The 15,954-nt window shown below is 45.0% G+C and overlaps 1 protein-coding gene across 1 annotated transcript in view; it reads right to left on the bottom strand.

The window, feature by feature from the left end:
- Positions 1 to 1,717: 1,717 nt before the first annotated feature.
- VPS53 (VPS53 subunit of GARP complex) overlaps positions 1,718 to 15,954 on the bottom strand; it is an 88,883-nt gene continuing 74,646 nt past the window's right edge. The window contains exons 19-22 of the mRNA XM_054008008.1: positions 13,735 to 13,804; positions 7,470 to 7,607; positions 6,239 to 6,343; positions 1,718 to 5,826 (exon numbers count right to left, since the gene is read on the bottom strand). Coding sequence (XP_053863983.1) covers positions 5,656 to 5,826; positions 6,239 to 6,343; positions 7,470 to 7,607; positions 13,735 to 13,804 — 484 coding nt within the window. The 3' untranslated portion in view covers positions 1,718 to 5,655. The remainder of the gene's footprint in view (positions 5,827 to 6,238; positions 6,344 to 7,469; positions 7,608 to 13,734; positions 13,805 to 15,954) is intronic.

The raw sequence follows: 15,954 nt of genomic DNA, 5'->3' as shown, positions 1-15,954 counted from the left end.
ACTATAACGTTCATCTGTTACTACCTGAATTTGGGTGAGCCTGTCTTGGAAAATATATAATATCTATACCGGGAGGATTGCTACTGACGTTCCACAGTGGATGCTTTCATTAATACAAGCCAAATGGCTACCACAACATAACTATTGCACACACAACTACATACAAAGAACATTATTAAGGTTGAAAAGTCAAGCACTCAAAAGTTAGGAAATGCCAGAATAAAGGTTGTCTGTGGGGAAAATAGTAAGTGATCATGGAATTAAAGATTGTATCATATTGCATACACACAAGTGTGCTGAATTAAGGTTGCACAGAAAAAAAATTAGTTCTGGCATTTCCTAACTTTTGAGTGCTTGACTTTGCAACCTTAATGTTATTTTAACATACTTTTTTGGTGTGTAATTTCCTAGATTTTAAAAAAAGGCAAACTGAAGAAACAGAAAATCCATTATGTAGCATTATATCAACACCACATAGGTCATCAGTAAGGTTGGAACCTTTAGATCCACCTGACAGAGCTAATGGAGTAACTACTAGCAGTGGTAGGTTGTCATCCTTTATTGGGAACAGCACTAGAGAGACACAGGACACTTTGCTGGGTTTCATAGACATTCACTGATAGCAGAGCAATGGTGAGACAGACACCTGGCATGGAAAATTTCAGCCCAAACAGTTAGGATTTGGCAGAGGTATAAGGAATAGAAAACAGGATCTTATAATGGGAAGTGTCAGGCAACCTTAATGATAGCCAATAGGTGGTGCTACCAGCCCCACCTATACCAACTCACACACAGAGGAATGTGTTTTGTTCAAACAACTTGTGACATAGCCGGAAATAAAACATTTCAGTTCATGTAAGTATAGCATGTTAAAGAGCCAACCGGTCTTAAATTGCCTGTTGATGGGAAAACCTCTGTTACCACTCCCAACCTGCAGTCAGGAGAAACTCACTATGACTCATATGATATAACACAGAGAGTCACATTCATCACTGCAAATTTGGTGAAAGAGGTGGATTAACATGCACATTTCTGCCTGATCACTTGATGGAGGAAGGGCAAGGGGAAACATATTAGAGAGAAATGAACCACTGACTCTCAGAGCAAAAGAAGTGGACTAAAATAAAATAATATCTATTGTATTCTAAAAGTCACTGACTTTTCATTATTAATACAGGAAACAGAAGGTACCCAGAGAAGTCTTTTCTGGAAGGTAAGCAGTAGAGACATCATCATCTAATTATTGACTAACACAAGATTAACTTTCCTGGACTGCCTCCCACCTGGGCTGGGCAGGGAAGAATCCCATTGGCTCTGCTGCTACTAATACAAATACTGTCTGCGAAAGGTCACTTTGCTGGAGCCATAGAAATCTGCAAGGTGGAAAGATAACAAGAGGGAAACCCCGTCTGCTAAGAGAGGAGAAGAAATGAGATACAGAAAGGTTTGTAAAAGTTTACAAGGCCAGCACGTGTTGTATTATACCATGAGCACCACGCAATTGGATTTTAAAACACATCAGGTAACACTCGGTGGTGAATACAAAGACAGGGATATCATTCTTCCACAAGCAAACGCCCTCAGGACAAAGGCTGCATTCTGTGCAGTGCAGGTGTGTGTATGGGCACGTGTACACACAGCTTTCAGATTCCCTCCCTCCAAATGCAAATCGGATCCAGTTTGTTCTCTATAAATTGCTTCAAAACACAGGCTAGAAGAGGGTCATTAGTAATGATTTAATTAGCTTTAGTGTCACACTCCAATAGACATCAAGAAATTACTTCCTGGACAGAAAACTTAAGAAGATATTTTATACAGAAACACAATTCCTTTATCCTCAGAAAATGTACAACTCAACCAGCTGACACTTACACTTTCAGAAGCGTCCACTCTGAGAAATACACAAGAACAAGAGAAGAACATTTCAAATCAAGGAAGACAAATGCAAACATGTCCTTTACCGGGTACAATTCAATGCACCTGGGTTTCTAACATTCTTCTGATTTTCTTTATTAACCTTTCCTTTTATCTCTAGAATTCTGAATGGCAGAGATCGACAATTTAGGAGTCTTCTGGGTAAAGAAACATGGAAATAGTTCAGATTTCATCCCTACACAGTATATTACAGCACTGACCACACTATTGCTAATTTTCATTGTGAGGAAAAAAATAATTTAAAGTGAAGTTACTAGTCCAGCACGCAGATAATGAATCTATGCAAACAACCTGCATTCCCATAGGGCTTGGCTACTGCATTTGGTAATAACTATTAATAACCCATGTTGGGTTTAATTATTTGTTCTTCAGGAAAGACAGACTACACACCCTCTTTTCTTAGGTTGTCTTTTGTAAACTGATCAGTATGAAGTGCAAACACCACTCCCTGAGAATGCAGGTTGTAAAACTAGCAGAAGTGTCAGAAACAATAATCGGCACCTAGGGGAAGTGGTGTGATCCAACAACAGGCTTTCTGATAAGGTTTCAGAAGTTCACATAACGAGCTTGTAGTCACTCCTTTTAGCCAAGTTGACAAAAATTCCTCCCACTAACACTGTTTCAGGTGCATGCTTAGCGATACAGGACTCCCCAGTGTACATGTCCGGCTGCCTCCAACAGCTGCCTACTCTAGGACTCCCAGCATTTTAACACCAGCACACCATTCGAACCCGTTTCAATGGTAGGAGTTTTTTGTAAAGATTTCCTGGTGTAGACAAGGTTAATGTAGGTGTTACAATATCTCAACTCTCATTTAAGTGTCAGTTCTTATTTTAACAGTTTTGGTCAGATACAAATGATTTTATCTGCTGATTTCCCAATTCTACTGTAATCAGTCTATCGGTTCATAAACTATTAGGACACAGGCTGATTTATCAGTCTTGGAAAAATCACTATTATCATTACCAGCCCAGGCACAGAATCTACTGTCCCACTCACACGGGGCTGATAAGGGAAAACACTGGAGCCTATGTTTTCAAAAATGACTAGTGATTGGGTGCCTGACTTGAGTCACCTTAACAGGGCCACTAAACATACAACTTCTGAAAATCAGGGCCACTGAAGGTGTCTCAAGTCAGAAATCCAAAAATCACCAATGACTTTGGAAAATGCAGGCTTAATGTATTATTTGCCAGTACAAAAAAAAAAGGCAAAATTTCTTATTCCAACAGAACTGTTCAAAGCAGGCCTATAATCATACGAGAATGATACTTGGACGTTAAAGGGAAGTGAAAGAAAGTTATGGGACCTTTTCCAAAACATTCATCTCTGATTCCACTTTTAAAAACCTGTGACAGGACAGGGTCACCCCAACCACTGAATGCTGGGAATGAGCCAGATATAGAGAAGGTAGGAACTTCAGCAGCTTGCATTACCACATGCTGAAAATTAGCAAATTATGGCAAAGGAAACAAGGCAGGGATGGAGCATAAATATTAGATTTGTTCAAGACCTAGACATCAATAAAGGTCTTTCGAGGAGGGACAGGAGTGTTAATGCTTAGTAACATGAATAGTTATCTTCATGTAGCATCCATCAAATAAGCTCTCAGTAAAGGAAATGCAGAATATTGCACATATTGCAACCATTATCAGTTATTTGACCAGAGTTTGGTTCAGGTTATTTTATTACATCCAGCTTCTAACAGATCCTACTTGTAACAGGATTTAAACAAATCGTGTGTGTGTGTGTGCGCGCGCGCATCCGTCCCTCCTTCCCTCCCTCCGCACATGGGAAGGAGCAGGTGCAAGAGAGGACAGGACAGTGCAAAAAAGATGAACATGAAGCTACTGTCAGGCCAGATTTTTAGTCTCAATAAGGACATTTCTCATTTGGTGCCCCCCACTCCCGAGTGTCACTGAAACTCTGCAGGGTTTTTAATTTTAGACATAGCTTTGTGTGTGTGGAGTTTGGTTAAAATAAATCTGTACTTGATCTGGAGTGTTCTCTCCCTCTCCCTCAAGTGAACTACAGATCCCTGAACAGTGGCTGCAAACACTAACCAACCTGGATCTACAGTGGCCCCCAAATCAATACTAGAATTAGAAGCAAGCCAGATGTGCCGTGGGAGTGTGATTCTCCTGAGACCATTGCTAGTCAGCTGCAGTGACTCCTCACCTGACACAAACACTGAATGCACGTGCCTCCTGCAGATTGGGTAGGAAAGCATGGATTACAATACGGAAGCTGCACATGAACTCTCCCACCATCAAAATCCCTGTGGTCTTGTATCATCAGCTGGTCTGAAACACACCTTTAGAACCACATGGAGAGGTTGCCAGGGGGTTTGGGAAGAAATCCAGTGGGGATAATGAGGGGATTGTGTCACTCAGTTAAGGCTTCTCAGGCAAGCATGTGCCAAGATGAGCACTTTTCACACAAACACTTTACAATTTAGATCCATCAACCCAAATCCTGCTATTACTGAAATCAAGGAGCACCTTCTTGCTGACTCCAATGGGAACTGGATTGCAATTCCGGTTACTTTAAAACAAGCTGTGTTGTGAGATTTGGGGCCCAATGCTTCCCTCAGATATTCCAGTACAAATCTGGAGCCACTCAGTCCAAGTTGCAGCAGCGTAAGCGAGAGGAGAACCAGGTCCTTTACGTTTAAAGCCAATGAGAGAGTTCCATCCTGTGAAGAAATCCTGGAAGCAGCAGGCCTATAATTAAAACTAACATTTCCAGCGGCTCTGCCTTCAGGGCAGCGATGGTGCCAAAGTGGCACACCCACATTCTGGGCTCCAGCTGGCATGAAACAGGAGGCCACAAGCATGGGGGGATAGTGCCATTTGATGCTTGGCTTCCAAGGGCTTATTCCATGAACAGCCCTTTGTGGAGGAGAGGGAGAGGTGTAGTGTGGGTTGGAGAGGGCGGGGTAGCCCAGTGCACGTGAGAAAATAATGAGACGTTGGAGACTGCTTCAGCAGATGTAGAATTTGGCCTTAAAGCAGCAAAAGCAACAGAGACCGCTGGCTTGTTAGCAGTAAGGTGTGATTTGACTGGTGAATGCAGTGATTTCGCCCCCTCCTTGCTTCCCACAGAGGGTTCTCCTTGCTGTTTTACTGACAGCTTCAGCACACGGTACTGCCCTCAGAGCACAGGGGAGATGTTGCAGTGTCCTGTCCTGGGCATTTAGAAGGAGCTTGGTAGAGTCCTAGGGGCCAGAGGCCAGCGATTTAAGGGAATCTTATTTTTAAAGAAACAAGCAGCTCTATGATGGGGAAGGAATGTCGTCTTGTCACTTTCAGGGCAGAGTCCAACACGCCACATTGGGAGACCCCAAATGGGAACTGCAGCTAGACGCTGAGCGACTAGCATGGTGTGAGCAGCAGGCGAACCTTGGATGTAATTCAGTCAAACCATTTTCAACTCACTGCATCTCCTCCAAGCCATAGGCATGGAGAAGCCCCAGTGAGACAGGTTTCACTCGGCTAATCTATCCCAAGGGCACAGAGCCCTGGGAAGCATTCATCCCTTGCCAAAATCATGCTGCTTCTCATTCAGAGCAATACGGTTAATGCGTCTCAGGGCGTGGCATTGATTCGGCAGCTATTTTTCAGTGACGTAGTGTAGGATAACGAGGAGCCTGCACAAGACCTGGCCAAAGTTGCTGGGGGGGGGGGGGGGGGGGGGGCGGCAGATGTTGCTTCTGTTCATCTACAGTCTCTTTTTGATGAGTTTCTCCAGTTTTCGTATTCGTGAGGACTCCTGCTCAGGTGTGGGCGCCGTCAGGGACATGGAGCTGGTGTTCTCTACCCCAGAGGGAGGGGCAGGCAGCCTCTGGCGGAACAGTTCCAACATGCTGCTTTGCTCACTTCTCTTTAGGCCCTGTTAAGAAACAAAAGGAAAGTGGAATCACAATACACAGTGAGAGCATTACTGAACCTGGACACTGGGCGCCAGAAAAGAGCTACTGGAGACCCAGGTTCAAATCTGTCTTCTCCTCCTCCCCTGCAAGGGCAGGATACAGCCACCCCACTGTTCTGGACAAAGGAAAGCTAAGCCTGAAGCCTGGAATTGAACTCCCAAGTCAGTGCGCAAAGGGAAAGCAGGGTAAGACCATCAATCAATAGCAACTCTCCACGCTTTCAGAGCAGGGAGGATGCATTTGTTCTGTAAATTGCCTTTTCATACTTCAGAAGCCCTACACGTTTCCACTGAAACAGTTGCCAAGGCATTCAGATTTCTCCAGAGGGGGACTTTATTATAGGACCGTAAATTCTGCTGGGTTGGTTCTAACCTTCATGTCTAGTATCTTCTGGAAAGTATCTGTGCTGCAATCAGCAAGGAGTTTGATGTAATTGTCAACAAACACAACGGGGGGCTCATGAGGGGCCATAACCACCTGCAGAGAGAGAGAGATGCATCAGACACAAGCTATGAACATATTAACCCACCAACCAGCTATACGAAGAGCCATATCAATGGTGGAGGGAGAAGTTTCTCCTGACATATAAGCCGAGCTTCTAAAAGCCCAACTGAAGTTCATTAGGTTGAATTGTCCCCTACACAACCTGGCCTCTGCAAAGGATGAAGAACCGTTGCAGTTTAAACTAAATCCAGGCGGAGGGATTCTGGAGAGGAGGGGAACGATGCACATTTTACAAGAGCTGAAGTCCTGCTCCAGCTTTACCTGGGTAAAGGCAGATTCTGCTTTTTAAAACTGCAGGATAAAGCTTTGTGCTTTAAAAGAGCAAAGCTCTGGAGGGCTCAGGACAACACTCTCCTGCTCAGTCCCTGTGCTCTGTCCTCCCAACGATCTCCACACAGACTTCCAAGGCCTTTCACCCAGAGCCCAAAGCAGGGCCGTCTTACAATGGAACTGTCTGGGCACCATGCCACAGACACCGTTGTGGGTAGCTTGTGCTATCCATGTAGAACAAACAGCGTCCAGTCTCGTCTCTGTGCAAACCAGCGGAACCTACGATGGCTAAAGAACGGAAAAGGGGCCATCCACGCATACTGTTACTGAAAGGTGCGGGCAAGTGGGCAGAGCAAAGCAGTGACAAATCCCAGAGCAGGGAGGGGCCAGGGGTCCCGTTTATGAATTGTCAATTGTTACACAGAAACTGAACAGATCCGAGAGGCTGCAGGGACTGTGTATTGTGTTGAAGCTGCTGTAGGACTCTGCCTCCCAGCTTGCGGGCTGGCAGGCACTGGGGAGCGGGGTTCGAAATTTTATTTTATTAAACTGGGAAGCATGAGTCTCTTCAATACCACTGGAAGGAACCTGCCCAGAGAGAAGAGCCATGAACGTGGTGCTGGTGAAAAGCCTCAGCTAACAGCTCTGGAGCCAGAAATGCCCAACTCCCTGATGCCCTGGAAATGCCAGCCACACTGTACCAATGTGCACATACGCACATGTGCTCTCGGTAACTCTGGGTTCCAAAGAAAGGGCCCTATGGCCGTCACACTCCGAGTTTCCAGGTCAAGCAGACTCAGTACTCAGAATAAAGAATCTCGAGAGTTACCTTCAGGATCATTTCCGCCCGCGTCATGCCTTTCACCACTATCTTTGTGTAGCTGGCAGGAGCCTTCCTCACCACCTGGGACCCAATGGAAGGCAGATCCAAGAGAACCATCTTCAGAGAGTGAGTGTCCAACAGCAGCTGTAATAGTTAATCACACTCTGCTGTTATACTGTTCCCAGCTAAGTGCTATTAGCAGCTAGGATGCCACAAAGTCTAAAAGTTAAACTCTTTACAATCCTAGAACATCTTGGCATTTACATCTCTGTTGGCACAGAAGGAATGAATCACCGTGATGGAGCCTCAAAGGACCAGACCCCTCGGTTGGTGTATATCAGGAGATCTCCCCTGACCCTAATGGAGTTACGGTGATTCCTGGTGAGCTCAGGATCTGGCTCATAGTGTGTCACCCATTTGTAAGCTGTAATGTTAACGAGTGACTACGACCAACTCAACACCACCTTGATCCCTTTGCCTCCCAGTCTGCAATGCTCTCCATTGGTCTGCAGTCACTCAACCACTAATAAAACGACAGAACAGTACATATACCGACAGCTCCCACTCCCGCACTGCACTGACTGACTCAGGGCAGCTCTCAGTACGGGGGATGTGAAAGTTCACAAAACTGGCCTCATCCAACACTTCATGCAGCATAATGGGAAAGGGGCTGGTGCTCATTAATAGCTAAGCTGGAAAAGGTGCCCTCAGCCAGAGCTTAATTACCATAAAACCTTCAGGTCTGGATTAAAAAGCAGGGTGGAGACCCGCCGCGGAGCAGAGACCTGAGTCATTTGGGCTGTATTTTTGCTTAACCAGAATTGGAACACAACTTGATTTGTTAACATGGGACAGGAAACACTCTGGGTATCCACATACACAGCTCATTCCTGCAAAGGAGCTAGAATCAGGCGGAAGTGTGCTCCCCACAACCTTACCAGCACTGCAAAAATCCCTACAATAGTTAAGGACATTTGTGTTACGGTCCTAAGCACACAGAGTTGAGTTAACATACGAAGGCGTTAGTCAGGGCCAGTGCTACCATTAAGGCTATCTAGGCGGTTGCCTAGGGCGCCAAGATTTGGAGGTGCCAAAAAGCGGTGCCCCTAATTTTTTTTTTTTTTTTTTTTTTTTTTTTTTTTTAAACAGCATTCCTATGCCCCCTCCCCGAGCGCGCTGTTGCTGCTCCACTTCTCCCACCTCCCAGGCTTGTGGCGCCAAACAGCTGTTTGGTGCCACAAGCCTGGGAGGGGAGGAGAATTAGAGCGGGGGCGGCGTGCTCAGGGAGGAGGCGGAGCAGAGGTGAGCTGAGGTGGGGAGCTGCCGCTGGGTGGGCACCTCAGGGCGGGGGGGGCGCAAGGTGGAAGTTTCGCCTAGGGCGCGAAACTTCCTTGCACCGGCCCTGGCGTTAGTTAATATCCTTGGGATACTGATCCCAAAAGGAGTGGCCATGGCAAGTTCACCAGCTCAAATGTGGACCAGATTCAAAAAGGGACACTCTACGACGGCCGTCTCAAGGTGTGAGAGAAATGAATTGATGGTCTCGGTTCAGTGCAGAGGGAACAGGATTCCCTATAATAAAAAAAACACGTTCACAAACATTGTACCGGTGCCTGGATGTGAATGCAACTGCTGTTAAATAGCTGAGAAACTCCCTTCAGAGATCAGCAGTGGCACTACAAAGCAACACTATTATGGTAACGTTTGCCCCAAGGGGCCAGATTTACAAAGGTCTTTAGACAACTAATGATGCAAATAGGGGCTTAGCGGGATTTTCAGAAGTGCCTAGAGCAGGTTAGGCACCTGACTGCCATTGAAAATCAATAGGAGTTAGTCACCTACCATATGCAGGTGCTTTAGGAAATCTCACTAAGTGCCTATCCGCATCCCTAAGCGCCTAAATATCTTTGTCAATCCATCCCCAAGAGAACAAGCATCACTCCGAATGAAATGGATTCAGGGTAGATCAAAGACTAACAGACCTTCACTGTTCTGTTTGCATTAGACAACACAGTGATCAGAGAACTGAAATGGACAAGTTATGCCATTACCCTAATAACAACCACCCAAATGCACTGCTGGGAACGGGTTAATCACTTTAACCACATGGTTATTCAGAAAAGCTCCAGTAACAACCTGGAGTCTCTAATAATGTTTATTATACAAGGCAACTAGGAATTGTACTTCCGCCATTTGCTTTCTATTAGGGAAAGCAGCAGGAGTTCAGTCTTTACACAAACACAGCAACATCTTTTTATTTTATTTTTTAAAAAGATCCGGTTTCATTTCACAAAAGTATGTTGCTCAGAGACCCGGATTCTGATTCCTTGGCAGCTGGTAGCTTTTAAGACATTAATTAGAAGTTCACTGTTCTCCCATCTGAAAGCCTGTCCCACCCAAGCCACGTCTTCAAACAAAGAACAGGGCTGTCCCAGACACCAGACAGGTGTATTAAGACAGAATAGCTGGGGCAACAGACCCAGCAGCTACACCCGAATGGAAAGGTAATGCAAACTCTCCTGATCTGTCCAGTCATTTGCATTCCCTGATACATGGGTACGTATCAAAGTTCACTGTTTCTATATATGTCAAAGATACTGACAAAACCACTTGCTTTCTAAGGGTGCTATTTGCTGTCTGTTACTTTTGGGGCTCTCTAGGGAAGATACAGAGAAGAAAGGAGACAAAGAACTGGGAGCCAGGAGCTCAGAGTTCTAGTCCTGAGCCTGCCATTGGCCCCACTGTGTGACCACTTTAGTGCCTCAGTTTCCCCATCTCTGAAACTGAGCACACTTATCTACGTCATGATGCTGCGGTGTGTCTGAAATGGTTTGTAAAGCACGTGGAGATCCTGAGATGAAAGGCATTTTATAAGTGCCACAGCATCTTTCATCCAGCAACACTCCAAAGGGTTTGCCAAGCTCCCTCAGCAGCCATTCTGTATCAGCACCACCACACCAGAGTGTTTTTAAAGAGAGGAATATCATATCCATCTGGAAATACAAAAGGAACTGCAGGAGGCAGAATATAATTGCCCACGCTGGAAGTTAGCCAGGACACATGGCTTAACATCAACTCCTGACAAAACTGCCATGAGATCTCTGATTATCACCAGTACTCGGGACCTTACTTCTATATTTCTCCCAAAACAGCAGCTGGAGTGACCTTGGAGATTTCCTATCAGAATCCTGAGCAGGGCTGCCACTTACTGAAGCTTGAGATCTGACACACACAGAGTCCATGGGATGTACAACACTGAGCATTTTCATTATAAAACCTGTACAGAAGTGGGTTAGGAATTCATGCAAACAAATCTGCTTTGGGCTGTACCTTGGCACAAATTCTCAGCCTTTAAAAACTTTTTTTTTTTAAATCAGTTTGGCTGCTTTTAATTACACAATAGTAAAAAAAAACACAAAAACAGACAGACATTTTTAGAAGCGCGTGGATTAAGAGTAAGGTCAGGATTTTTAAAACCCACTAGTGAGTTTGAGTGCCTTAGATTTTGGATGTCCAAACTGAGACATTTTAACTGGGCCTAGTTTTCAGCGAGTGGGAGTCGAGTATTTTCTGAAAAGTAGGACCCTTTAAAGGGGGTCTCAAGCAGTGCACCCAAAATTGAGGTGTCCAAAGTCACATCCTGACAAATATTTCTCTCTTCCAATTCCTTTCTCCACCCAGAACTCTTGATCTTCCTCTCTTACCCACTGGACTCTTCCTCTCAGTCTCACTCCCCCATCACATTCCTCCTAGGTCCCCACAGCATCTAAAAGGACTCCTCAATCTTCTTTTCCCCAAACCCTTCCCAACCAGACCTTCTCACTCACTCACGGCTGTGATGGTCCATCTTAAGCCACCAGACCACGTCAGGCCTCCATCTGCCTGTTTAAAAGCGTCATAAAAAGCCAAGACCCATCAGATGAACACAACCAGCTTGTGCGTGCAGCTGGAATTTCCATTGCAGGCTCAGGTATGCAGGATGGAGAAATGCTGCAAAAAACTGGAGAGAATGCTGCAAGCACCTGTAGAAACCACAAATGGCACCGCTGGGAGCTACACCTCTTAGCCCCAGGCCCTATAAAGGATGTCGTTTTTTGTTTAAACTACATTCACAATAAGCTGTTCACAGCTCCAAAGCCAGTCATGGTCTAATGCAGCAACCCACACTTATGTGCAGCATTTTGTTCCCCAAACTGCTATAAAAGGAAATACAAACAGGGATCTACACAATCCACGTTTTAATATCCTGTTTGAACAAAACGCTAGCTGGGAAACAAGCTAACAAAGCCAAGGAAAGGCAGAAACTTCTCTCACACTTCCATTATTTTTCTTAATCTTACTATTATTATTACAGCATGTCATCAGCAACTGATCTCAGCACCTAGGCACAACAGGGTTAATTCTGGCTGTAATGTAGGAGTCCAAGGCTTCTGCTGGATTGGGTTACAAACTTTACATTATTTAAAAGCCACTTGCAGGGTGTTGCTTGGACGTTTCATTGTGAAACATTCCCCCTCAGCTCCCACTACTAAATACGGACACCTACACACAGGTCAAGGGCTATGCACTTGAGACGCTTCAAAAGCCAGGGCTGCTCTAGCAGTGTGTAACCAGGGTCAAAAGTGCTGAGAGCAATTCCCCAATGAGCACATACAGGTGGTGGGAAGACTACAATAAAAACGGCCTCCTCTTCCTTTAACATTAGCCAGTCTCTCAGGAACTGTTCCGAACACCATCAACACACCTGTATCTCTCTAGTTAAGATTAAATGTAACTTCTTGTTCTCAAGAAAACAGGTTCTACCAACTCTAACTAAAATAACTTTACAAAGTCACACAATATTTTCCCTGTTATGAATCTAGCCATGTTATCATGATTCAATTGCTCTCTCAAAAGGAGACTAACTTAAAAACCTGATACACTCTGCATTTAAGTCATAAAAGAAACCAAGAGAGCAGCTCTCTAGCACATGTTTACATCATCACAAATCTTCTAGCACTTAGAAAAGCAACAACCAAATGACAATGCAACATTTCGAACCAATCACCTTCATGGTTTGTTTGCCACGGCCATGTCTGGGGACTAGGAACACAAACGAATACGAATGCTATGGATATTGACTGATTACTGGGCACTTCGAGGCAGGGGCAATCAGTCAGAACTGAGCTGTTGGCTTTGAGTTGGAGGCAATTTCCGGCCCTGATCAGAATTCTCTCCATTAAGGAGGCAATGTTTGCAGCTGAGCTTCCATTTCCAGGCTGACAAACCAATGTGCCTTGGGTCGTCTCTAGACTATTTACTATGCAAACGGCTTTGCCTTCCCACTCTGGCAGCCCTTGCTCTGCTTTTCAGTCTTTAAATGGCTGGATTTGGAAAAGCCACAGCAGCCAATTCATTTACAGTGGAATCGCCACCTGCCACATGGCGCTTTCTGCAGCAATTCCCCTTTCAAGACTGGACATTTAGATGAAGAGTGGATGAAATTCACCATTGCGCAGGGCTCTCCGCACCATTTAAGCGCTGTGTTGGACCTGGTTTGGGAGCGTGGGGGCACATCTGATACAGCCATCCAGGGATGCCTCTGCACCAACCCTTCTGATGATGGGAGCTAATCACAGAGGAGTCCCGGGCTTCAATTTCCATCATCCTCCGGTTGTGTTCGCATGACTGCAGGTGGCCAGCACAATAGGTGGTGCTGGGAGGTTGGGTGGGTTACCCAGGGAGGATCCTGGACACACAAGCTACCTTTATTTCCCATGAGGATACCTGTACTTCCTACAGTAGCTTTAGCCATAAATAACCATTCACTCCGAGCGCGTGCTTTTCACCAGGCCCTTTAGGAGCATTACACCTCACTGCAACACTGTGAGACAGGTACCGTGAACTCCACTATCCCCATTTTACGCAAGGATAATCTTAGGTACAGAGAAATGAAGGGACTTTGTCCCAAGTCATCCAGCGAAGCAGCAGCAGAACTGGAAACAAAACCCGGAACCTGAACTCTTCCCTGATCTAACCCTAGACCACCCTGCCTACTGGCGCCTGGCAATCTTTCGTATCCCACTTCCCCACTCCCCAAAATGTATCATGATATCATTGGTCATAAAGCCCTAAAATAATCACTGGACACTTACCTGTATTGAAATTCAGACAATGCATAACCACCAACACCCCACTACTTTAGCAATAAACGCCCTAGTTCTGTGCAATTCGATACACAGACACCATGAAGCTGAGAGCTCTACAGCAGGAGGTAATTAATTTGTCTCACCTGTTCTGCCCCCACCATGCTAATCGGTTTGCACTTGAATAGGTGGTTGATGAACTTGGGAATGAAGGAGCTGCGGAGAAGAAGAGTACCAAAATTACATATTTGAATTTCAATACTCTCAGTCACATAAAATCGTAAGCTAACACTGTGCAAAATATATCGGGATTTTCCATTATGGCATTGCAAGTGCATACAGCTCTCAAATGGATTCTGAGCATACATTATTTTTTTTAAATATACAAATAGGTGAAGTAGAGTTCTTTTTCTTTAACCATGCTGGTCTAAAAGTTAATTTGGAGGCCACGTACATGTTATACGTAAGTATTTCTGGGACAATGGAGTAATAGATTATAGTGTCAGTTCGGATCAGTTAAGTAAGTTATCAGACTATATAATAAATATCAAAACACCAGGACAATAACTATTCATGGAGTGAAAGCATCTTTATAACAAGAACCTATTCCATACAGGATATAGAAATACTATATACACATAAAAATAACTATTACAGAAGTACCGTGAGATTCCCACCAAGATCAGAGATCCACTGTCTGAGGTGCTGTACATATGCACAAAGTGACAGAAAGTCCCTGTCCCAAAGATCTTACAGTCCATGCAGATAAGACAAAAGGTGGGAAGAAAGGCAGCGTTACTATCCCCATTTTACAGCTAGGGAAAAGAAGCTGCCAGAGTTTATGTCACATGGTCAGTCTTTAGCAGAGCTGGGAACTGAATCCAGATCTTCTGAATCCCAGTTCAGTGCTTAAACACAAGCCCACCCTGAATGATACATGGTAGGACGTACATTTTCTGGGTTAAGTTTCTGTTTTTTTTCTTGATTTTAGGTTTTGTAGGTGGTGATTTTTATAATGGAAACAGAACTTCTCCCCTCTCCCCTCCTTGAGAAGGAAAAGTCTTATCAATGTTAAATGTCTTTTCCATGTCAATCTGGCACCCTCTGAAGCCCCTTGCTCTGAGGGATGGTCTCCCAGCAGGTGGACGGTTATTCCAGGGCTCATCAGCCCCCTCCCTAACACTGCCATCGGCCTACATCTGGGTATGTGTTTTGAGGGTGAAAGAAGGTGGGATCTCAGTGGTTGACCCCTCAGTCCAGAAGACATGGTTAAGGTATTATAGTGTCTATGCCACAGCGTATCAAAACTAAAACGTACACAGAAGACACATGACGTGTATGTTTCAGTATTGTACGCATGTCTGAATTTTACATGTGCTGACAATCAAAAGGCCAAGCTACACAGGACACCACCGAGTTACACTACCTTTACCCCACCCCGGCAGTAACACCCTCTTTAAGGCCCCTTTACGCTGCCAGAGTGATGTAAAGGGGCCTTAAGGCAATTCAGACTCAGGCCCACAATACTTACCAATAAAACCAAAAGGCTGCACTAGATGCATTCAGTAGCCGAACTCAAGGAGAGTGGCTAGCACAAGCAAAAGGAAGTTATCTGGACCCTGATGAGCAGTTTGGTAGGACCACATCACTAACGCCCCCTTTTCCTCTGATTCGCTCATTTGTAATTTACTTGGCTTCCTTCACCTGGTCTCCATTTGGCTGAACACCTGCATGTCTCATGTTTCCTGTCCTATGTCTGGGACCCAGTGACAGGTTTAGGCTTTAATGGCTCAGTCCTGTATTTTGTTTGCATTGGTCTGTTTTCTTTCTCCTTGCAGAAAGCTCCACTTACTGCAGTCATTGGAATTCAGTTTGGTTTTCCCTTTGCATCTGTCAAGTGATTTATTTCCATCCCGCGAAGGAAGCAGCCTGGCCAAGACCCTCTTTGTCCTGCCACCAGTTATTCTCGCCAGGTAATTTCTCCTTTCCCTTACTCAGGTCAGAATGACACGAGCTGTGTGTCTGCAGCACATGCAAAGCACTCATTACATGAGCAAAAAACTGTTAAAAGAAAGCAGCTCTTTCAACGAAAGAATTTTCTCCTCTCTCTTTTCAACTCATGGCCATGGCCTCTCACAAGGAATAATCTTTGCCTGGATGGGAGGGGAGCCTCAATGGGGAACAATTTTAAAATCATTACTGAGAACAAGCTCCGAGGCTGCCCCCAAATGGCTTCCAGTCTGGCCACCTGAGAAAACGAGCCTTGGCAACTCGGCATAAACAACGGTAGGAAAACAAACACCAGCCCCTACTGCAGGAAAGCATTAAGGCAGGGATGAAAGTTATCGGTCTCATAAGTCTATTTT

The sequence above is a fragment of the Malaclemys terrapin genome, chromosome 18 (genome assembly GCF_027887155.1).
Source record: "Malaclemys terrapin pileata isolate rMalTer1 chromosome 18, rMalTer1.hap1, whole genome shotgun sequence".
NCBI lineage: Eukaryota > Metazoa > Chordata > Testudines > Emydidae > Malaclemys > Malaclemys terrapin.
The sequence above is the reverse complement of the archived record's forward strand: the minus strand, read 5'-3'. Positions and strand labels throughout refer to the sequence as shown.